Source organism: Thermobia domestica, unplaced genomic scaffold (assembly GCF_964235325.1).
Source record: "Thermobia domestica unplaced genomic scaffold, izTheDome1.hap1.1 HAP1_SCAFFOLD_891, whole genome shotgun sequence".
NCBI lineage: Eukaryota > Metazoa > Arthropoda > Insecta > Zygentoma > Lepismatidae > Thermobia > Thermobia domestica.
Window position 1 is genome coordinate 1 of NW_027656601.1, and position 25,315 is coordinate 25,315.

Below are 25,315 nucleotides of genomic sequence, written 5' to 3' on the forward strand. Positions count from 1 at the left end.
GTAGTCTTGATGTCGTGTTAGGAATACAATTTCTAACTTCCTACGCTCTCTTTCTTTGAGGTCCTTTCTCCTTACATTTTCCCTCAAATAGAATTCTAGCTAGCTTCTAGTCCAGAATCTACCACAGGTCTACAGCTCTTTGCTGGACACTATCAAACATTGTATTTTTTCTCCATGCGCTAAATGGTCCAAAATCAAAGAACTTTAGAATGGTGCCTCCATAAATATTAATATGTGTGAAATGATTCATGGTGATTGTTCCTTCAGTGATTTTTTGCCTTGTCCTTAAAGGAAATGACAGCTCAAAGTACTACTGATTTTCGACACCCAATCTGATTCATGCCCATGTCCTCTTTGGTTACTAATTTAAAATATGGATAATACGCAGGGGGACAAATAAATTATTCGAAAGAGAACCTGAACGCAATCTGTGTATACAGTAAGGGATAAACGGGCAGTTACCGCTCGAATTCGACAATTCTGTTACATCTAAAGTCATAGTAAAACAACAGGGTTTACTGAATGCTAGCTACGAAGAAGTTTACTTTTAAGGCTTTCAAAGAAACCAACGATAATATTAATTCAAAACTTATAGATATACTTGTACAGGAAGTAACGAGATTTAAGTTAACAACTCAGAGAACTGCTTCCAACATTAAAAGATTGACGTACCTCAACGTCTTGTTTTCTTTTAGTTTCAGCACTTAGGATTTACTTGCATGGATTGAAATGCAACGTCGCTATGTGTGCCAATTGTGGCCAAGGTTCTCATTGAGTAGACTCTTATATAGCGCAGTGACTAACACTTTCTTCTCTTAACTTTAAGGGTATTCATTTAGACTGGTGTACAGACTGTCCAGTGTTTCAGCGAGAAAAAGTGTATACACTATCTCATGCATAACAACAATCTTTAATCAATAGATAAATTTCGCCTAAAAGAGAGTAGAATGCATTGCATTCTTAATTCTCATTGTCTGTGTTTCTCCTACATTTGAGAACTATACCTTTACTTATATAACTACTTTTTAGATTTTATTCAGTCTCTGCATCTAAATGTGTCGATCCAAAAGCACCAATTCTTTCCTTATGTAACGAATCCCATAAATTGTGGTCCCTATACCAAGTAGCCTTTTCTGATAACATAGTATTGTACTGTAATCTGCTACAATTTGCGGGTTTGGTATGCACACCATAAAATTTGGTGTAGTCTATAATTTTCATGTTTGCCGTATTACCATAAATTCCCTTTAAAAAGAAGTTATATGTGCTCTATTTTCCCTTAGACTTTGTAATATCTTCGATCTATACTCCTCATTGTTCTGCTTTTATATCCGTCGATCTGGTTCACTCTTAAAATCTTCTGTAGCTTATTCTGTCATTGGTTAAAATCTACTGGAGGTTGATTGTTGCAGATCTAAATAACTAATGAATTTTATTGTTATCCACTCGAACTGGTTGCCTTTAGTGGCAAGTAACATACATCGATCCTGAGACAGGGATGTTATGTGTGGTCGTAGCCTAGCTTACTTTCCTTCTAGATGCTATGCCCATAGAGATATCGTGCATTTTCTGTACAGTGCTTTCTCTGTGGCTTCTTTCCCACAGAGAGTGCATTTACATCTCTATGACATTGATCATTTTCCAGTGAAGACTGAAGATATGCTATGAATAGCCCAGGTTATCGTCGACGCTTCAACTTAAAGTATGCTAAATGGATATAATTTATGATGCTCAGTATTTCACCTCATTATATTTTCGCTACATATGCAGCTATCTATCTACTTGAGCAGAATGTCATTTATACTTTAAAAGAAGCTATCATTTTTCTTTGTCGTGCTCCCACTGTTACTCCGTAACGTACTTCTAAGAAATATACGTAATTTCGAGTATTGTACTGAAGCTATATAATTATTAAAATTTTAGACTACAAAGTAGGAACTAATACGTAACCTCTCTGACTAGTCGATTTCATATAACTACTTCCTGAGTTGCGATTCCCTCCTGGAATTGTCATTAGTTTCCTAATACTTTCCTATTAGTTTCCTTCCCTCTTCAGCAGGTTTGCTTCTGGAAACTAACTATACATATATGGCTAGCAATTTATTTATCCTTGAATTTGTTTCTTATTCGTTCGCATTTAATGACATTCAGTTTTACAACAAGAATTATATAAACTTACCGATTGCCAAATGCTGAAGATTATAATGTTTCTATCACAAATGTAGAATTCAACTCTGCCTCTATTGAGTATTACAATATATTTTTAAGGAATATATTGTATATCATAGTGATCTTAAACAACGTCTTGGCGAATGTCACTTAACAGGTTTTGGTACTTTAAATTCCACTTGTGGTTAAAACCCAATAGTTGTCATAGTGAATGTGTGTGTAATACAAAAACAAACTATAAACTTCAAAAATCTTTACAATATTATGCAAACTATGAGGTTAAAAAGTTTGAAAGATTATTATAAAGCTATAGTAAAGGAAAACTATGAACATATGTCTAATTAAGAAGAGCTGATACATTTTAATTAAAATTAAAATGATGATAGTTTGAGTGAAGACAAAGTTAGGCAACATATTGAAGAGTTCTTACTCAAAAACATTAAACTTAACTACAAATGCAACTATCGAAAACCATATCACATAGTAGTCCATAATATTTAAAGAACTAGGTATTATTTTTGGGCTATGAAAACTGTTGTAAGGGGTTAATATAAAAAAAATAAACAATACAGAAATTTGTTGATGATTCTATTCTTCACTATTGTTGAATTTTTCTTCAATACTGTATAAAATGCTCAGGACATACTATATACATACAATATATACTCAGGACATACTATATATACTGAGTTTCTATTACTTGAAATTAAAAAGCTAATATAAAAATTTATAAATTACTCTTATTTTATATTACAACTTATACTTCTCTAAGCCATTTAGTTTGGAAGATTTTAAATACGTTTATTTCTCACACTGCTTTAATGAAACCTATGTAAGATTGTACCTGTCACGAAATGCTTTAGAATTAGTGCAATGGAAAAATATACACAGGTGAAATTCCTAAAATGACATCAACAAAAAGACATGAATATTATATCTCGACCGCGCCGGAGAAACAGTATAAGTCAGAAATTGGTCAAAATGAGATAACTTAAAATTGATGATCTACGTGTCATGCTCCACTTCCGGTTAACTTGGTATACGCAAATTCTAAACGCGAGTTGAATAATCACATCTTGGTGCTGTTAGTATAAGTAATTCATACCTATTCTTGGTAAAATAAGGAAATCGCCTCCTTAAAACCTTTGTTTTTTGACTTGCACTGTTTCTAACAAGCAGTCTAGATATATTTTATTTTAGTAAGTAGCTGAAAGAAAGTTGTGACTTAGATATTGACATTTGAAGAAGAGGCCTAGGTTTAATAAATCAGTTCTTACAGATCAGATGTCGTATTAAAAGGTCCCTATAACATGCCGATTTCACGGTACAGGTGACAATTCATTGGGATGTTACCTCTTCTAAGAAAACAGCCCAATAATGAACATTCCTGTGAATCCACACCACTCGGCCACGTACGTAGAGTCTAATGGCTGTTCCTGCACAGCATGTCGATTATCCGAGCCCCATACAGGAAAGTTGTGCGTGCTCACTGCCCCTTCTAGTGTAAAATGCACCTCATCAGTCAACAGGACGCTCCACAACCACATGGCATTCACATCAATCTGTACTGGGCGAATGCTCTAAGGATACAAGTGTAAAATTGCTCTAAGAACTTTCGTCACTGTTGAGCGTTGTATGGCCAATTTTCGTGACACCACCCGAGCATTAGGTGGTACTCCTCACAAGATCCTGTGTATGAAGGGTGAACTCACGTGTGTTACGGCCTGTACAGCGCAACACTTTCTCCAGGTAGCGGATAGTGGAACTAATATTTGTTCAGTGTAACTCGCTTCCAAATAGACTCAATAGTATTTTTACCAGTGTATTTCAATGAAATGCGTTAATTAGAGCCACCGTTTGACTGCCGTGAATAGCAGCATTTTAGTTGTAACCAAATTCTATATGTAAGATCTGTGGTCAAAAATAGTAGCAACGTAGATCTGTTTATTTAATTGTTGTATAGAAATATTTATTTAACAAATGTGGTCCGGAAATGGATAGCCTTACAGATGCTTATGTTACTCACTCGGAGCATTATTTTTGCTATATTGATCAAACTACGAATGTCCATTCGTCGTAATTTTATTCAATAAATGAAGATGGTTACCGTTCACTCTATAGCTCGATCGCAATAATTTAATATTGATAAACACCAATTAACGTTTTTAAAAGAACACTATGTATATCTTCTGTGTAAAAAGCTAGTAGAACTCGTAAGAGTTGCTGCAAATAGTCATATGTCTATATTGGTATCGAAATCATTAAATTATATTACATATACATATGCGTAAAACATTTTTTCAAACCATATGTTTCATGTGACGATCATAAATTCACAAATTCAAGCAATATTTATCTAATAATAGAAATATATTCGAAAATAGTAAGTAATGAATATCTGATAATGGTTCGAAACAAAGTTATATATATATATATATATATATATATATATATATATATATATATATATATATATATATATATATATATATATAGCTAAAATGTTTTATATGGCATATGTTTGTTGTTTTAAAATTTCAATTTCATGATTTCCTTTAAATAAAATTGTCAACCTTACAAAAAATAGTTTCATTTTAAGCAACAAAAACTTACCTGTATTCGTGTAGGTAAGACATATTGCGAGTTCATCATTACTATCTCTGTATTTTCATTTACTGCCCATCCTGGCACGATAGTCTCTCTGAATAACAATAATAACAATTATAATAATAGTAATAGGAAAAAAATAAGCTTAAAATTATTTTGATAGGAAGAACTATAATTAGTAAAATTTTGATTTAACCGTTTAGGTACCATTGTTCCCTTTTGGGAACAGCAACTTTTCAGCGATCTAGCGTTGTATATATTCTATATTTCTGACCGACATTAAGTAGTATTATAAATGAATGAATTGTTAATTGTTTTATTTGCCTTAATTTCACAACAATGTATATTAAATGGTTTATTTCGATTTTTTTACAATTGAATTTTTCATGTTTTCACATAAGGTAGCAACACTGCGTGCTTACTACGTAATATAAAAGTTGGCAAGACTAATTGTGGACAGTTGAGAGTTCAATGTGTGTACTTTTTGTAGTGTGAGTGAAGGTGCGTTTGTGACCATTATTCCTTATTGCGCAACTAAAATACTTTAATGTTCCCATTTGGGAACATTGGTACGTCGCGTGTTTGTTTGAATATTTGTTCTCTAAAATAGCGAAATGGCAAAGAAATTTCTTACGCTGAATGAAATAGTAGAGACATTGGACACTGTGTGTTCCTGATAATGAGGAAACAGATGTTTGCATTCTTCCTCCAGATGAAACAAGTGATACGACAGACGTGGAACACATAAATGAAGACGAATTAGTTCTTGTTGCGCCTAAGGACGTATGTGGTGATTTGATAGTGGCAGTGAATAATGCCATCGATGACGCATATGAACTTGAAAATATACCGTCAACTTCATCATCTAAAAACAAAGGGGAACAGAGTGTGCCTAAGTGGAAAAATGTTCGAAACCTTGCCTCAATCCCATTTCCAGTTCACCAGAAAAACTTGTGGTTTCTCATCCTCATCTTGACGGTAGTCCTCCGAAGGATATTTTCTTCAAGATCTTGCCCCAATCATACATTGAACATCTTGTTCAAATGTCTAATTTGTACGCACAGCAGAAGGGAGCTCCACATATAAATACATCATATGGACAGCTACTACAATTTTTAGTTTATTCTCAGCGGGTATCATGTTCTTCCTTCTGAGAAGTCGTACTGGAGTACAGCAGACGACTTGTGTATACCGATTGTCATCCTTAATACCCAGAGCCCGTTTCGAACAAACAAAGAACTATTTCTATATTGTTTACAATTGTAACTTACCAAATGGTGACAAATTTGGGGAAATACGACCTATATACGATGAACTACAGAACAAGTTGCAACAGTTTGGTATCTTTCACCAATCGCTGAACATTGATGAAAGCATGTTTCCGTACTATGGGCATCACACCTGCAAAATATTCATTAGAGGAAAACCAATCTGTTTTGGTTACAAAATAAGGTTTTTATGTTCTTCTGACAGTTATCCCTATGCAATGGACCTCTATGGTGGAAAAGACAATAGTGCTGATAGCCTTAGTAAGAATATTCCATTAGGAACGAAAGTTATTCGTAGCCTCACATCATAGAAAATAATGACCATCACGAAGTCTTTTTCCATAATTTCTTCACGTCTTATGATATTCTTTTAGAATTAGAAGGAAAATGCATTCGAGCAACTGGGACAGTAAGAGATAATCGTGTTCAACAGTGTCCCGTGAGTCCTCAGAAAGAACTTGCTAGGAAGGAAAGAGGAAAGTTTGACGTCAAAAGTGGTGGTAATATGTGCTTTGTAAAGTGGAATGACAGTGCAGTTGTAACTATTGGTTTAAACTGTTTTACACACTTGTCAGTAGGATCAGTGAGGAGATATTCTCGTGCACATAAAAAAAAGGTTCCAATTATTAGTCTACCATTCGTTATTCAAAAGTACAATAAAGAAATGTGAGGTGTTGACGTTATGGAAAGTCGTCTTGCATCATACAGACCCAAACTTCGATCCAAGAAATTGTGATGGAATCTTTTCAAAAATGCGCTCAATTTAGCAACTGTTTCTTCTTGGAAATTGCATTGTGAATTGAATACAAACAATGAACTCACATATCTACAGTTATTGAGGGAAGTTACCATGTATCTTTTTCGCATTGGAAACATGACATCAATTAGGCCAGGTCCAAGATCGCATGTTCCTCTCAAAGCTCGAAACTCTGACACGCATTACATTGTGGTGTTAGCTTACGCTCAGCAAAATTCATACGTCTAGTATTCAAAATGGATTTTTTTGGCAAATATGCGTTTTTAAATTTCCAAACAAATACTAGTTATATAGAGTTTACAAAAATACTAATAAATACATGTACATATACAAAGAGCAAGTGGAATAGAAAGAATAGTAAAAACATATGTAAAATAAAAGCTCGTAGGTATTCAAGTGTACCCATACGTAAAAACTCGAGCAATCCAATATATATTTACCCTCATATCTAATACAACTATAACAAGAGAAGAAATGTTGGAAATAGCTATTGGAATTTGCTCGGTGTAAAAACAATGTGTTATTTTACTTCTAAGTATTATTATATGTGATGTGAAGGGAAGACATGCAATTCGTATATATATATATATATATATATATATATATATATATATATATATGCGCGTGTGTGTTCGTAATAAAGTCATAGAAACGTAGTCTATATGAAATTCATTAAGGTAATTAAATAATTACTTATAGAAAGTATTGTGACAGTAAAATTAAGAAAACGCGAATTCTGTACACACGAGATACCAATGTTCCCAAAAGGGAACATCACGTCACAGGATGTTGGCAAGTGGTACTCGACAAATCAAAACGGAAATTTAATTAGGGATGGAAAAAGGACAGAAATTGAAAATTTTGAAGAATTCGCACCAGTGGATCCATGTCCGGTCCTTAAACGGTTAAATATACATATTCATCTTTATTTTATCTTTAGAAGCAATTTGTGTGTTAGCATTATGCCAAAACGCTTCGCAGCAGATCTTTGTTCGTTATCATGTTCTTATTAAAACATAAAGCCATTACAATATTCATTACCAAATTTCATTTGTGCAATAACGTTTTGAGAAAGTAAGAGAATGAGAAAACTCAGTGGCAAATCCTAGCCATAATAACATTGTTAAGTCACTATTGTTAGCTGTTTGATTCTATTTTGTACGTTCTGCTTTGACGAAGAAATCTAATTTTGTCAACAAAACACAGAGACAGAGTAAGATTCTACGTCTAATATCACAATTTCTGTGCACGTCCAACACGAAGTTAACTTCTTCATTTTATAAATGGCGCCACTGCTTTAGTGCATTTGAAGTAGATCATTGCTACTGTTGAGTGCAATATTTCTGAGAATATAGCTTTTATATTATTAATAAATATGGCTCCAGTCAATAAGAACTGATATTTCTAAGCGGAGGTTGACACACTGGTGAAAGTGAGCATCCACAGAAACATTCACTAGAATCTGGACTAATAGCAGAGATACACTCGTTCGAGTGGACCCTTGTACGAAGTAACACTAACGTGAAGTGGTTAATTTCACCAAATGTGAGGTGTGCTCTGTCAAAGAATTTCTGAATCCTATATCATATAAACGTTTTCGTATGGGGCTGATATGTATCGGAATTTGCGTGCTTTTTACAGACAGGAATAAATAAACAAAGAAAGAGTCATGTATTGGTGCAATTACTTTTTTCAAGGTCGTTCAAAATTTCATTAAGATGTACGTTGCGAAAGTCTAGTTTTCAAGCGGACAATCTTGTGGAATGAATGAACTATAAAGTGCGATCCAATAGCCAGTTTACAATATTTGATCTCGTCAGACAGTTACCACAAGTATCTTCTAAAATAATGCTTCGATTTTGACTCACACTCTGAGTTGCCACAAACTGTGTTCGAGGTGGGCTCCAGAAGTGTATTAACGTTCTCAAAGATCAAACGAAATATAGTTGTACATGATTTTCGGCCCATTGGAGGAGGTTAAATTTTATTTTTTCTCATACAGCCTACTACCGGAGGATGAACCCTCGACATCGTAAACCACTACGGAGTCAAAGCAACAGTCAATGCAATTCCGGCACTCTAACTCATCAAAGCGAAGAGATTCCAACACGTTGGTTCATCAACTCATAGCAACCGTCTTTTGGGACCAAAAAGATGTGAGATATTCTTGGGAGAAGAACCATTACAAATGATATGAAATCTTTATTTTACGTCCCACGTACATACACTGTTGGCTAAAGAGACTCTATAAACAATTACAACAGAAGTATATTGCCAAATACTGAATAATCAAAATTGGCGGTGAGGAATGCTATGATTTTGAGTTATTCTGATACATGGCAGAGTCCGCCCACATTCAGCTGCTTATTTTGTCTGTTCTGCTGCTTATTCAAAGTTTTTGATTGAAACTGTGCAGTCATCAACCGTATAACAGTCCCGAAGCTGCCTCCATAATTTATTTTCCTATCTTCGTCTGAAAGTGACTTTCATCCAAGCGTTTCTACGACAGAGAAGTACAAAAACTTCAGTTCAGGACTCTTTCGCGGCAAAGTTTTACACAGTATGTATGGAAGGTTGTGCCACGCTAGAGGAAATGTCTGAAGGTTCTCTTTCTGCCACAATGAACTAGCCAAGGCATATATTGTATATCACATATAACACATTTCTTTTCCCATCATTTTCTTGGTTATTTAAAAGAATATGACTATTTTTGGCATGTTTTATAGTGTAGAATTATAGGCATATAAGTAATTTTTAAATTTTAAACTTTTTGAATACAGTTGTTAGAAAAGGGTATTCTAGACATTATATCGGTGACAAGTGCCTCATATTAATATTTTTCCAGTATTATCTCAGCAAATAATGAAATGAAATGCTTAAGCCAAATGAAAGGGACACATAAAATATTAAAAGCTGTTTATATTTTGAAGAACAATTTTTGAGATGCTACGCTTGAGAAAAAGCTCAGAATCCTAAGACCGGAGTGTATACAAGACCGCACAATCTTGTAGATAATGGTGTAAATGAAGGTCATATTTTCTTAATTAAACATTTTGCAATGAAATCGTATATCGGAGAATGGAAAAATATGTAGTAGTCAAGTTTGTCTTTACGACAGGAAAAGTTCACTTTCTCTCTTTTTCTGTTTCATCTAGTTTTCTTAAAATGTGACGGATAGTACAATTTTATGCAGCACAGAGTATTTAAACCTCCGTAGTCAAGGAATTTTAAAGTTACGAGGAAGATAATGACGGTTAAAGAAACATATTTTCAAATAGTTACAGTTTACGTAGAGATGAAATTATTCGTCCCTGTCAGAAAATTCCAGTGGTCAACGTATGACTTACTACAGGGAATTTTAAATAATATATAGTTGATAAAGGTATATCCGCTTGTAAACAGAACGGTGTAGACGTTTGATGAAACATGGAACGGGGACAATAATTGGCACTGTTAAATCTAAAATACATCAAGATATAAACCAAATAATAATAAACATATTGACGCTGACTATAATTAAGATGCAAAAGTAGAAAGCGGTAAGAGATATTATATTTGGACGCACCTAATACTCATTCAGTCAAAGAATCTTCATAATAAAAACGCCTGACGGCACTCACTATATACAAATATGTGAGGTTAGAGTTATTAATCTCTCTTCATATAGCACACCCACAAAGTGGACAATAGTCATACCTTACTGCAACACACTCTTATGATATGTTACAAGCTACAACAACAAGGCTGTATAGTATTTGTTTCCTAAGTTCCGGAACATGTCGTCATCCAGAAATACCACCGTGCTACAAAGCACTCTGCAACATGCGGAAACAGACAACAGCACCGCAGTGGCTAAAATTGCACCATAGCATTCTCCTCTGGACTCTGATCCTAGTAGGTATTTTTCCACAACAGATGCAATGTAATTAGCAAGCAGAATGAAATCAAGATAACGATATTCAATTTCACTCATTTAAACTTCCTTCGGATTTAGACCTTGTTATCGGGTAGAGTTGATACTGAAAAGCACTGGGAGACACTTTGTTCTGGAAAATTCCATATTTAAGGCGGAAGGGGCATTTCTGTGATTATTATACCCAAACTCATATCAAAATTGTCTATCGTCTGCACACGATGAACAAAGCATGATGATTGAATTATTTTAAACTTATTTTGGAGTAGAATACTTCCCTTGACTTTGGGTTTTATTATGCAAGTTTAATTAAATTCATCATCGTAAGGAAAAGTAAGATACAAAATATTATCAGTAAAATAGAGAGTACTATTTTATAACATAATGCCACTGTAATACACATCGAATGGTGTTATGAATTGTAATAATTAGACAAACATATTTTTGTTGAGGCAAATAAATTGTATTTTAGTTATTATGTGTTGTATTTTGTGTTTTTTCTTTTATCATTTCTTTTGATCTTTGTTATAATTTGTTTGAGTTCCCTTTGTTTGTTAATCTTACTTGATGTGTCCTTTCTTCAGATCTTTCGATGACGGAATTTTAATATACAGTTTGTAACGGCCACTGATTCTATCGTGATGGGGATAAAATGTTCGTTTACTATTCTCGTTAATTACTGAGTAATCAATATGAATACAGGCGAACAAAATTGCATTGAAACTTGCTGTTTTTACATCCTTCAATGTTAGACAACCAACTTTGCTGTGAAGTTTGCTGGGTTGAGAACTAAGTAAGGCATTCTACAAGCACTCGAGTGTGTTCGAAAGATGACAGTGTAGTAAATTACATAAAAGTAGAATAAAATCCATATCTCTGCAATGAATAAACAGTCGGGGAGAACACACCGCTTAATATCTACAGAACCATTGATACCATGAGAAAGTTACAAAGTGATCTCATTTAACATTAGGTATACAAAGGAGAAATCAATTTCTTCAAACTTTAATTCTGATTCACAGCATAAAATATTTCATAAACTTTCTCCGAACCTTTTATATCAATCGTGTCAACGTTTTCTTCATATTTGTTAGTATTCAGTGTTAATATCTTAACTGAAACTTTGCACGTCGTCTTTGGTGACGTGACTCCCATCTCTGTTTCGTGAAAATGTTCTTTATCAGCAAAATAATCATATCTATTTAAAAGGTATTATTATCATGTATCGATCACACGTTACAGCTAAAAAGAATATTTTTGTTGTTATATTATTCTTATCCCGGTGTTTGAAAATTGCAATCGAAAAATAAAGAACAAACTAAGAAAGCAAAAACAAAATGTGCAATGTGTGACAGTTTAACTTGAGAGAACGATTGCATCAATAGAAAACATTGCCATACATTTCAAATGTGACAAATAGTAAAAATGTGTACTTTGACATAGTTGAGCGCATAATGGGAGTTCGTAATTTAATATCCACTTAATAAAAAACACGCCTCCATTAGTAGCATTTAGGATATTACAGGTACACGAGTTATCTCTTCTATAATGCCGTGAATATCATTTACTACTCCTTCCTATATCCTAAGTAATCGAGAACTGTAATTTAGTGGAAAATAATAAACAAAAAAATAATTGGAAAATAAACAAATGGAAATATGAGTTCCTGATAGTATTTCTATTAGATCTATCTCCACTCTCTCTTTATCTTGGTTAATATTAGCATGATCATTGAGTCTCACCTCTAGATGAAAAACTTTGAGCAAAGAGAATTTATTGTTCACCGTGTAAGAACAAGTGAAACATGAGAGTATTAATTTGCAGTAGAGTGGATTTGAACTGAGGAACATGGCATTACTAGATAAGTGCCTATAACACCTGAAATATTTTTCCACTACCGACGAAGTATCCTAATTTGATATTTGTTTTCATAAAATGAAGATTGGTGAGAGGAAGAAGAAAAATGTTTGAGTAAAAAAAATAAAAAAACTTATTTTACCTTCCGAATGAAAGATAAAGTAACCACGTCTCTGTTAAGACAGCCTTTCTTAAGATTTTTTTGGAATACTAATAACTTGTGACTAACGACGCCCCTGTACAAATAATGTATACTTAAAAGTACGCTTGCAATACAATAATAGTTATAGTGATTCAATATAACACGATCTAAGAAAATTGTATCATAGCACTACTTGGCAGGAGTAACTTTTTTAATTTTACCGAGTGGATACACAATACTTTTTAACCGCGAATTTAAAAAATCTGATTCCTCATTTTTCTTGACCAAAGTAGCCGAATATATTGGTGAAAATATTTTGTCAATTTTCTCGGTAACTAATCTTTCCGACGCATTCGTTTAAGTGTGAAACCACACCTTTAACCTTTTCTCTCCATCCAATGCACTGATTTTTGAATGCTTTCATCAGTTCTACCATAAGAAAGTGCAATGCTAGATATGGCCTGATGATTGCAAGATGAACCAGAGCATTTGGTAACCCTGTATTATCGCTCTTCTATTATTATCATCAAATATTTAGCAATATGTTAATTTTAGTATAGTAAAAATGTTATAGTAGTTATTGCCCAGTGATTTCAGAGTGAAACTATGAAATTTGTCAACGCTGTAATTATTGCTTCAAAATTTTATTTTAATTTTCTTTCTTTTACTATCATAATAAGAATATATTTCATAAATGTTTGTCTTTCTCTTCATAAATTCATCCCTTGGGATGCAAAGGTCTAAGCAAAGTATGTTTCAACTATCGCTCGATTGTTAGTAATCCAAAAGACTTCTTCAAAAGGGCAGTTCTAATCGAAACGTGGCTAGTTTAACCTTCATTAGCAAAGCGAAATGTGTCTTTGTTTATTTATTTTCTTCATTCAAACATTTTTAGTTCTTTCTCTCTCCCATCTTCATTTTATGAAAACAAATATCAAGTTAGCAAACTTCGTCGGTAGTGGAAAAATAGCCGACATGTTATAGGTGCTTGTCTAATTATCCCATATTCTTCAGTTCAAATCCACTCTATTGCAAAATAATACTTTTAAGTTCAATTTGTTCTTATACTGTGAGCGATAAATTCTCTTGTTCAAAGTTCCCCTTCTAGAGACAAATTCAACAATCATGCACATGTTAACGAAGAGAAAGTGTGAGTATATGTAGGTAGATCTTAGTGAAATTTTATTAGAACCAGTCATCGGCATTTATATTTATTTATGATCCAGTTTATTTTTGATTATTCTTCTTACTAAATTACAGTTATCGATTACTTAGAATTTATCAAGAACTAGTAAGTGATATCACACGGTGTTCTAGAAGGGAGAACTAGTGTACCTTTAGTATCTCAAATTCATTATAAAATCGTGGTTGATGGTCAAAAATGTAAAAAAGAAAATACATTTTAACTGTTTTTCATATTTGAAACATATGTTTTACACCGATGCAATGGTTTTCTCAAATTAAACTGTGGTACAACGCACATCTCGTTCTTAGAATCTCAACTTATTTTTTCGACTGCAAATTTCGGAAAGAGTATAATAACGAAAAATATTGTTGTTAATTTTAATGTGTGAATGTCACATAACAATAATACATTTTTAAACGAATACGATAATTTTGTAGATGAAAGAAATTTTCGCAAAACAAAGCCCGCTGCATAACGTGACATTTTTCATAAAATTTCGGTAGAGATATAAAACATATAGCTAACAAAAGTAAAGGTAACATTGAAACAAATAAAGTTAAACATTCAGAGGGTTTACAAATGTTTAATGCTGTGAAACAGAATGGAAGTTTGAACGTCGTTCAAGTTTCCTTGGAATGCCCAAGGTTAAATAAGGTCACTTTATAACTTCATCATATCAATTGTTCTGTAGGTACTATCGGCACACTTAAATATAGATTAATTATTTTACATTCAAAACCAATGAAAGAAAAACTTTTCTGATATTCTACACTAAATATTCACACGATTTCCTAGAAACCCAAATGCCTACTTGTTATCTGCACACATAAAACATGTCAGAATCACATACTTTCCTCAGTACATTCAATATCTTACATGAAAGAATCGCAGTGTTCAGACTCTATCAAACACCATATTATATTTGTTTATTTGAAGAGAACCTTGCTTTTTAATGTTAACAACCTTCAATGTATGGAAAGATAAATAATACCTTATTTGATAAGAGTTGTAAATGAAGCAGTTGTATTCACCAACAGTAATGCTTTTGATGTAATTGCAACATCGGAGAGGATTAGCATTAACTGTGCAGTTGATGAAAAGTTTTTCACATGAACTGAAAGAGAAATATAGCATTCTGAACAAATTTAATTTAATTTACGTATATGCATATTATGTTAAATGTTGAGAGCGCATGCTTGTTGGAAAAGCTTATATTTCTTATTATCACCTTTGAAAAATTTTCTATTCATGATTAAATACATTCATTACCTTTAGGCAGAAAAGACTGCAATGCATGGTTCTTGTAAGTAGATACTTATTAGTAATATTTTGAACTACAGGTGAAAGTTTGACTGAAATGCTGATCTCACAACTGATAGTAAATATGTGTAAAAGAAATTAAACGCCAATCGTTTCCAGGTAATAAATTGTTATATAATTTCAAGTTTGTTATATATTATCAGGAACATCAATGTCATAAACAGTAAGCACTATATCTCACATTCATTTACCGAAATAGTGGGATAAGAAATAACAATATTTCTGAGAAGACAAACTGAACATACATTCCATACTTTTAAATACAACAATATACAAAACAGGTGTTTAAATGGAGTGATAAAAGGAAGCAGTGCCACTCATGATTTATGATGACCAAATCTGTTATTTGCGCGTAATCATAAACCTTGGGTGGCATGCTCCCTCTGTTCCTGTATTCCTAGGTGTCTGATTATATATATATATATATATATATATATATATATATATATATATATATATATATATATATATAGGGTGCACAAGCTATTTGTGAACAAAATAAACTACGCGGAGAAAGGAGCAGGGACTGAAGACAGAAAAAATACAGGATATCATCCAATGAAACTGCTATCTGCAGAATAACTGCCTCTAAACTCTGTCGAAACCGTTAGCAGGCATGCACTAGATACGTCCTGAGAATGGTTATCATGGCATTCACAATAGCTGCCTTTAGAGCCTCAACGGTGTTGTGTGGATGGTTTTTGGAGGCCCTTTCAAAAACGCCAGGGACGTAAAACTCCAAAGGGTTGCCATTAGTGGAGCTTGGGGTCCACATTTTTGGGGTGACGTGGTCGTGAAAATTCGTGGCCAACCATTCTTTGGTTTAGTGGGCCGTATTGGCGAAAGATGAAACCTGATGAAAACCAAATGGCACGCTACGTTCTATAGCAGTAATCCAGGGTTGCGTAACCGTTTTCAACACATCGACGTAAGCAACGGCGTTGACTCTGGCACCTTGGCTAAAAAACTGTGGAGGCATCATGTCGTTCTCACTGGTCACAACCCACAGAACAATCTCAGAGCCAGAGAACTTGGTGTGCATGACGGTCGGAACTTCTTTCGGTGATTCAAACAGTTGGTGGGTGTCACTTGACCTACACTACCCTAGAAATCGCCTATTTCCAGGGCCTCCTGATGGCAACGACTCAATTTTCCAGTGTCGCACGATACATGATGCCACTCGTATCGCCCAGCTATGGAAAACTGAACACCCGGAAAACTCTTCTCTTCTTTGACCCCTTTTTGGGTGTTCTCATTCCCTTTAACACCATTTTAGGGGTGCACTCGTTCTCTTTTACAACCACATTTTCCAACCCCTATTTTAATATAGCAAAAATTACACACACACTGCAAACGCACATTTTAGCAGCACTCCTATATAATTTGGCAAAGACCACTAGAATAATGGGACTGTATTCTTATTTTCTATGACCACGTTTTTCAACCCCTATTTTAAAATAGTAAAAATTACTTAATACAATGAACATATAATCCAATCAGAAATTACACTGAGACCACGAACACAAGTATGTAACATAGCAGAGTAAACAAAACACTATGATCACATTTTCCAACCCTTATGTAACATAGCAGAAATTACATAAGACTTCGAACATGTAGCAGAGCTAATAAAAGAGTTTGACTTAGTTTTCCAGCCCTATTTCAATATAACAAAGAATAATGGGGTGTATTCGTTCTCTTTTACGACCAATTATTTCAACCCATTTTTTAACATAGGGGAAATTACATAAGACAGTGAACACATGATGCAATCAGAAATTACACACAGACTACGAACATCTAATTTTGCAACCACCTATGCATAAAAGAGTATGGCTTATTTCTAACCACTATTTAATAAAGCACAGATTACAACTCCTACTTAATACAGAAGAGAATATGGACCAATAGCAGTAGTGTACGCGTTCCTTTTATCAACTTCATAGTAGAAATTACACAAGCACCCATCTAGTACTACATGACCAAAAATTACTGAAATCCGACTTTAAAATTCAAAAATTTAAACCTTAATAACTTGTAAACGTAGCCACATACTGAGGCGATGTTTTTCACTTAGAAACAGCTCATCAAGTACTACACGTTCCAAAAATACTCACCATCGAGGTGAAAGCTCAAATATTTAAACCCGAATAACTGGCAAACGTGCAAAATATTGAGGTAGTGTTTCCACATTTATTAAAACTCATCAACTATTACATGTTCCAAAATTACTGATCTTCGAAGTGAAAGGTCAAATATTTAAGCCTTATTAACTACTAAACGGATCACATATTTAGGTGCTGTTTCCAAATTCATTAATAGGTCATCAACTACTACATGTCCCAGAGGTAGGGACCATCGAGGTCAAAGGCCAAATATTTAATCGCGAATAACTCGTAAACGGGGAAACATATTGAGTGCTGTTTTCAGATTTATTAATAGGTCATCAAGTGCTAAATGTAACAAAAGTAGTGTCCCTCGAGGTCAAAGGTCAAATGTTTAAACCCGAATAACTCGCAAACGGAACCACATATTGAAGTGCTCTTTCCACATTTAGTAAGAGGTCATCCACTACAACACATCCCAAAAGCATGTACCATCGAGGTTAAAAGTCAAATATTCAAACGCGAATAACTGGTAAAGGTAGAGGCGGACAAATTTGCGACCTGTTCAATTTTGTATGAATAGAAAAAAGTGAAGATGGAATAAATTCCAGTGGCTTATTCACTTTTGTATTAACGAGAAAGAAGCGCAGAGATGTCATTTTAACTAGCTTAAAATTTCTGTAACTTTTTGTGCGATTAAAATAAACGAAAGTGTAGAAGGTAAATTTTAACTAGCTGAGTATTTTACACCATCTTTTACCATTTAAATAAACAAACGAAAAAATTGTCTAACCAGAAAAAGCGAAAAAGGACCATTTTAACTTTATCTGAATTTTGTACCTTTTCTTCTACACAAATAAACGAAAGAATATATTTGGGTGTACTATTTTTTATACCAACGAGGAAAAGCAAAGAAGGACCAATGTAACTAGTTCAGTGTTTTATAATTTGGGCTATTAAAGTAAACGAAGGAATACATTTGATTGGGCTATTCAATTGTGTACCAAGTAGAAAAAGTGAGGAATATTCATTTTTTACTAACTCTGCTTTTATACTGTTTTTGGTCTACACAAACAAAGTAATAAGTTAAAGTGGCTTATTTACTTTTGTCCCAACGGGAAAAATGCGAAGAAAGAACACGTTAACTAGTTTAGTATTTTGTAACTTTTCGTCTAATTAAACAAACGTAGGGTTAAATCTGTGTGAGTTCAATTTTTTAACAAGTAGATAACATTTGAATGTCCAAAACTTCCTTTTGTGCCGAACTTGAAAAAAGCAAAGAAATGCAATTATAACTAACTGAGAATTTTATATTTTTGTACTATCCAAATAAACTATGGAATAAGTATGTACCAACCACAAAAAGGAGCATTTTGTCTAGCTACGGATTTCTGTACTTTTGTAACTACTAAAATACGTGAAGGATTAAATTTCAGTGACATATTTACTTTTGTATCAGTGAGAAAAAGGAAAAGGTCCATTTTAACTAGCTTAGAATTTTTTAATGTTTTGGGTATTCAAATAAACGAATTAATAAATTTGAGCGGTCTATTTAGTTTTGTACTAACCTTAAAAAGGAAAAGAAGGATCATTTTAACTAACTCAGAATTACAGTACCTTTGTGTTCTATTCAAAGAAACGAAGGGACACATTTGAGTGATCTATTTAGTTTTGTAACAACCTAAAAAGCCGAAGTTCCTTTTTGACTAGCTCAGTATTTCTGTACTGTTTTGTACTATTCGAATCAACGAAATAATAAATTTGGGTGTCCAATTTCATTTTTACCAAGGAGAAAAAATCTACGAAATAGATTTCAAATATTTGAAAATTTTATACCATTTTGTACTATTCAAACTGAGCGAATACGATTTCCGGCGGGAGCTCATGCGGTTGGATTCCACGTTAATCAGTAGGTGCACGCCTCATATATCTTCGCTGCTGAAAGGGACGCTAAACTAAGAATCAATCAATCAATTCATCATTCCAAATGAGCGAATTAATAAATTTGAGTGATCTATTCAATTCTGTATCGAGCAGAAAAAAGTGAACAACTATTAACTTTCGGTTTTCAATTTACTTTTGTACTAAGCAGAAATGTCTAAAAGTTTCATTTTAACAAGCTCAGAATTTTATACATTTTTGGACTATTCAAATAAACGATAGAATAAATATGGGTGTCTTATCTTAGTTTGTGCCAATTGGAAAACGGGAAGGGCCATTATACCTCTTTCTGCTACACAAATGAACGAAGGAATAAATTCTAGTTTTTTTATTTACTCGTATATAAACGAGAAAAGAGAAGAAATTCCTTTTTAACTGGATAAGAATTTTATACCTTTTCATACTATTTAACAAAGGATGGGATAAATTTGAGTGACATTTTCAATTTTGCACCAACGAGAAAAAAATAGCAACGAAATGTCATTTAAACTAACCGCAATTTCGGTACCCTTTGTACTATTTAAATAAACGAAGAAATAAATTTGGATGGAGTATTTTGTTTTGTACCAACCCAAAAAAGGCGAAGAAGGACCAAAATAAAAGAAGAAATGCTGTTAAGTTATGGTACTACATTTTTAAATTCGAATCATTTGTACGAAAAGAAAAAGTATTCCGTTTAAATCAGCAACATATTGTTGTGATACTTCTTGTGTGGTAAACCTCTAGGGTCATAAGCGAAGATCAGCGTAAGCAAAAATGCCAAACAACAAGCATTGCTTAATAAATATTAATTGCCCCTCCCCTTCATGTAAAAGAAGTGCACAATGTAGCCAGCTTCTGTCTAATGAAATTGCACTAAAGAGTGCGGTAAAAATAATCTTAATATCGGTTTGCCTTCCACACTAGTAAGGTGCCCTATGTTATACAAAAAATATATTTGCGCTCAATAGACTGTACCCTAGGGCCTTCACTTTGAAAAAATACATATATTAGGTAACACATTCGTAATGTTTCATTTAATTTTATTTAAAGTGCATTAATATTCCGAAGCTTAAATGTCTGGATCAATTGAATTTTTAATATGCACAAAATAACAGAAAAAGTAATAGTTTTGAGAGTTAAATAAAAGTGTTGACAGCTAATAACTCAGCACTTTTTATAGTTGGTGCGCAACATAGATCTTTGAAAATTTTCTCTTCCTTGGTGAGCTGATTTCTTATTTTGATATGATCTCTTCTTCGTAACTGAATCTAATTATTCTATTCTGGTTTTCCTTCTGCTTTTCATCTATCACCACAGTGATCAAAAATGGCCAAGAATGCTGTTTCTTCTTTTGCCTACTATCTTCATAATTTGTCGTCCTTCATTAGTTTCCCTTAGTGCAACTTCAATCCTTAGTAATGCTAATCGCCATGGAGTCTCTTATACAGAATTAAGTAAAAGATGAACGTATGAAATTACTCTCTTCTAATTTAATTTCTTTTCTTCTGTAACCGAAGTAGAGTTTCAATGGCAGCTCATGTGGGTTAAATGTTATGTACAAATATTTAGTTAGTGGCCGGAAAATTTGGACTTTAGCGTCCTCGTTTGTATTTTGTCAATCAATAACTAAACGTAAGACTTTACTCGCTAAACGCACCTCCATTAAGAATATAAATATGAAATTTACTAATTGACGGGAGAGGCAAGTAATATTTATATAGCAATGCTTGTTGTTTAGCATTTTCCTTATAACGATCTTGGCCAATGTCCCTAAAGTTTTACCACACAGGTAGTATCAAAACAATGTGTTGCTTATTTAAACAGAATATTTTTTTCTGTTATTACAAAAGATTTGAACTTAAAGTGTAGTACCATAACTTAACGGCCTTTCTTCGTTTATTTTGAATGTTATACAAAAAGTACATAATCCCAATGGTATGGGTCTCCTTGTACAAAAGTATAAAATGTTGAATTACAAATTTGCGTCACAAAAATTGGACTGCAAAACTTTACAATGGAGCTTTCTCTGGTTGACAAAAGAAAAAATGAAATGAAATCTTTAAGTTTTACGTCCCACGGTTATGCCGGTTAGGCTAAAGGAGACGGTGATGATGAGAGATGACTGAAATGGTGGAATGAAGAAAGTGGGAGGAAACGGGAGAACCCCGAGAAAACCCACGAGCACGGTGTTTGTCCACCACAAAGTTCACTTGGCGGGGGCTGGGATCGAAGCCGGGACCCCAAGAACCAGAGGTGAACGCTCTACCACTGAGCCACCGCGCCCCCCATTGGTTGACAAAAGAATATACAAAATAGTACAAAATCTAGCACCACAACTAAGTAGGCCACTCAAATGTATTCCTTCGATTATGTGAATCCCCCCAGAAAGGTATAAAATGCTGGGTTAGTTAAAATGGTCCTTTTTCTAGTTGACACAAGAATAGGCCACTCAAATTTAATCCTCCGTTCATTTGAGTAGTACAAAATGGTACATAAATTCTGAGCTAATTAAACTGGTCCTTCTTAGCCTTTTACGGTAGTAAAAATAAACAGACTACTCTAATTTAACCCTCCGTTTATTTAATATCACAAAAGGTACAAAATTCTTAGTTAGTTAAAATAAACCTTTGTTTTTTCTGGTTCATACAAATTTATTCAGTCGTTTATTTTGAGTTGTACAAAATGATATGAAATTCTGAGTTTGTTAAAATGGTCTTCTTTGCAATTTGATAGTTGGTAAAAACCAAATACTCCATCCAAATTTATTTAAATAGCTCAAATGGTACAGAAATTCTGGGTTAATTAAAATGGCATTCATTTGTTATTTTTTCTTGTTGGTACAAAATAAGATAGCACACCCATATTTATTCCTTCGTTTATTTTAATAGCCCAAAAATGTATAAAATTCTGACCTAGTTAAAATGAAACTTTCTCACTTTTATGCTTGGTAGAAAAGTTAATATAATACCGAAATTTATTCATTCTTCACTTTTTCCTACTCCGTACAGAAATGAATAGACAACTCAAATTTATTCCTTCGCTTATTTTGAGTAGTACAAAATAATATAAAACACTGAGATAGTCAAAATGGCGTAGCTTATCTTTTTTCTGCTTGGTAAAAAGAAAATAGGACACTCAAATTTATCCTTTCTTTTATTTGAATTGCACAGAAAGATACAGAAGTTCTGAATTAGTTGAAACAAACCTTTGCTTTCTTACTAGTTGGCACAAAACTAAATAAGTCACTCAAATGTATTCCTTCGTCTACGTTTGGAATGCCTATAATCAACGTTACCGTGGCATTCCAAAAAAAATCTGAATATTGCTTCCAATAACATAGCTAATATTTCTATACTTTGAATAACAAATGTTTTAAAGTTATTTACTGACATTGCTACAAGTTTCTTTTAGGAAAACAATTGCATTATAGCCATACGGTAACTCTAAAACCGACCACAAGTAGCTTCTCTGTCATTGGTGCTGTGCGGGTTGCCTAACCAAACACTTAAATATTTTATGTTCGTTGGCGCAGGTTAAGGGTTGTCCAAAAAATAAAAACATATTAAGTAAGGTCGGTGCCACTAATATAACCTTTTCCGCACTAGCCGTCATCAAATTTAAACAAAAGAACAAAACTCTCCACCCTAATGTGGAAACACTACTTCATTACGATGCTCCGTTAACGAGTTATTTGGGCTCAAATATTTTGACTTTGCCCTCGATAGTGTGTACTTTTGGGAGATGTAGTATCTTATGGCCTATTACTAAACTTGGAAGCAACTTCCTAATATGTGGATCCCTTTACAATTTATTTACGTTTAAATATTTTTTTTCTTTTATTTCGATGGTAAGTACTTTTTGGACATGTAGTATTTGATAATCTACTAATAAATTTGGAAACAGCGCCTAAATACGTTGCTCCGTTTAATAGTTATTAAGGCTTAAACATTTGACCTTCGACCTAGATTCTCAGCACTTTTGCTACATGTATTAGTAGATAACCTATTAATAAATTAGGAAATACCAACACAATATGTTGCTCCCTACAGTAGTTATTAAAGAGTAAATATTTTATCTTTGATCTCGACGTAGTAGTTGATGACCTATTAATAAATGGGGAAATAGCACCTCAATTTGTGGCTTCGTTTACGAGTTATTCGGATTTACATATTTGACCTATGACCACGATGTTTACTATTTGTTTACATATAGTACTTGGTGATTTATTAACAAATATGAAACACCTCAATATGTGTCAAGATTTACTTGTTATTTGGGTTTAAATATGTCACCTATGATCTCGATGGTCACTACTTTTGAGACATTTAGTACATGATGCCCTATTAATAAATGTGAATCCAACACCTCACTATGTGGCTCCGTTTACGAGTTCATTCGGGTTTAAATATTTGACCTTTGACCTCAATGGTCACTACTTGTGGGACGTGTAGTACTTGATGACATATTAATAAGTGTGGAAACTGCACTTCAGTACGTTGCTCCGTTTAATAGTTATTAAGCCTTACATATTTCACCTCTGATCTCGATGGTTAATATTTCCGGGACACGTAGTAGTTGATGACCTATTACTAAATTTAGAAACACTACCTCAATATGGTGCCCCGTTTAGTAATTATTAAGCCTTAAATATTTGACCTTTGACTTCGAAGATCAGTAATTTTGGAACATTTAGTAGTTGATGACCTATTAATACATGTGGAAACACCACCTCAATACGTTGCTTCGTTTTCCAGTTATTCGGGTTTAAATATTTGACCTTTGACCTCGATGGCCAATATTTTGGAACATGTAGTACTTGATGACATATTAACAAATGAGAAAATATCACCTCAATATGTAGCTCCGTTTACAAGTTATTCGGGTTTAAATTCTTGACTTTTGAAGTCGGTTTTTAGTACTTTTGGGACTTGTAGTACTAGATGAATACTTGTGTAATTTCTGCTATGTTTCGTAGGGGTTTATATAAGGGAACACTACACTCCTGCTATTGGTCCATATTCTCTTCTGTATTTAGAAGGGGTTGTAATTTGTGCTATGTTAAATAATGGTTAAAATAGGCCATACTCCTTTATAAAAATAAGTGTTCGTAGTCTCTGTGTAATTTCTGATTGGAATATATGTTCATTGTATTAAGTAATTTCTGCTATTTAGAAAAAAGGGTTGAAAAACGTAGTCATAAGAGAGAACGAATACATCTCCATTATCCTAGTAGTCTTTGCAAGGTTATGTAGGAGTGCTGCTAAAATATGAGTTTCTAGTCTCTGCGTAATTTTTGCCAAGTTAAAATAGGAGTTGGAAAATGTGGTAGTAAAAGAGAACCATTTCACCCCTAAAATTTTGTCGTAAATGGAAACAAGTACAGTCCTAAAAAGGTATCATCAAGTACGAGTTTTCCGGGTGTTCAGTTTTCCATAGCTGGGCGATACGTGTGGCATCGCATATTGTGCGACACTGGAAAATTGAGTCCTTGCTATCAGAAGGCCTTGAAAAAAAGGCGAGTTTTAGGATAGTGTAGGTCAAGTGACCCCCACCTACTACCGATCATTTCTGTAGTTCGCTTTCTGGTCCTGGACGAACATTTTCTCTTTCGACAATAAATAGTGCATTTCTGGCTACTACGGATGTTCAAGCGCGGGTCACTCTATTCTCCCTGGTTCTTGTAGACATGAACTGCCCTCTCCGAATCACGTACGACTTTTAACGCAGCAGTTCAGGACCACACGTCGAATGGTGGTTTAGTGAACCTGCTTCTCCCTTCCGAATGCTCTCACGGATTTCCCTGGGTCCACTTCGAAAACAGCCTGGACGGAATCGATAAATTCAGACGTCCAGGTAATATCGGAGCGCTGACAATGTCGTTTCCTTTCGGAAATGGTTTCTACAGCACCACCGACGGCCTCCAGTTCTCTCCGAACTTTGAGGACGAATGGCGACTTTCAAGATGGCAGTGATGTTGGAATCGGCGTGTCCTGCAGCCAAGGACACGATGACTGCATGCCTCTTGACATTCTGGGTTAGCTTAAAGTTTGTCATGTTTACCTACAACA

The 25,315-nt window shown here is 33.9% G+C and overlaps 1 protein-coding gene across 2 annotated transcripts in view; it reads right to left on the reverse strand.

Moving 5' to 3' along the window:
- Positions 1-4,782: 4,782 nt before the first annotated feature.
- LOC145677456 (uncharacterized) overlaps positions 4,783-25,315 on the reverse strand; it is a gene marked incomplete at both ends in the record, with an annotated part of 66,522 nt that continues 45,989 nt past the window's right edge. For both annotated transcript variants that reach the window (XM_081747930.1, XM_081747929.1), the window contains 2 exon segments: positions 4,783-4,870; positions 14,891-15,013. In XM_081747930.1, coding sequence (XP_081604056.1) covers positions 4,783-4,870; positions 14,891-15,013 — 211 coding nt within the window.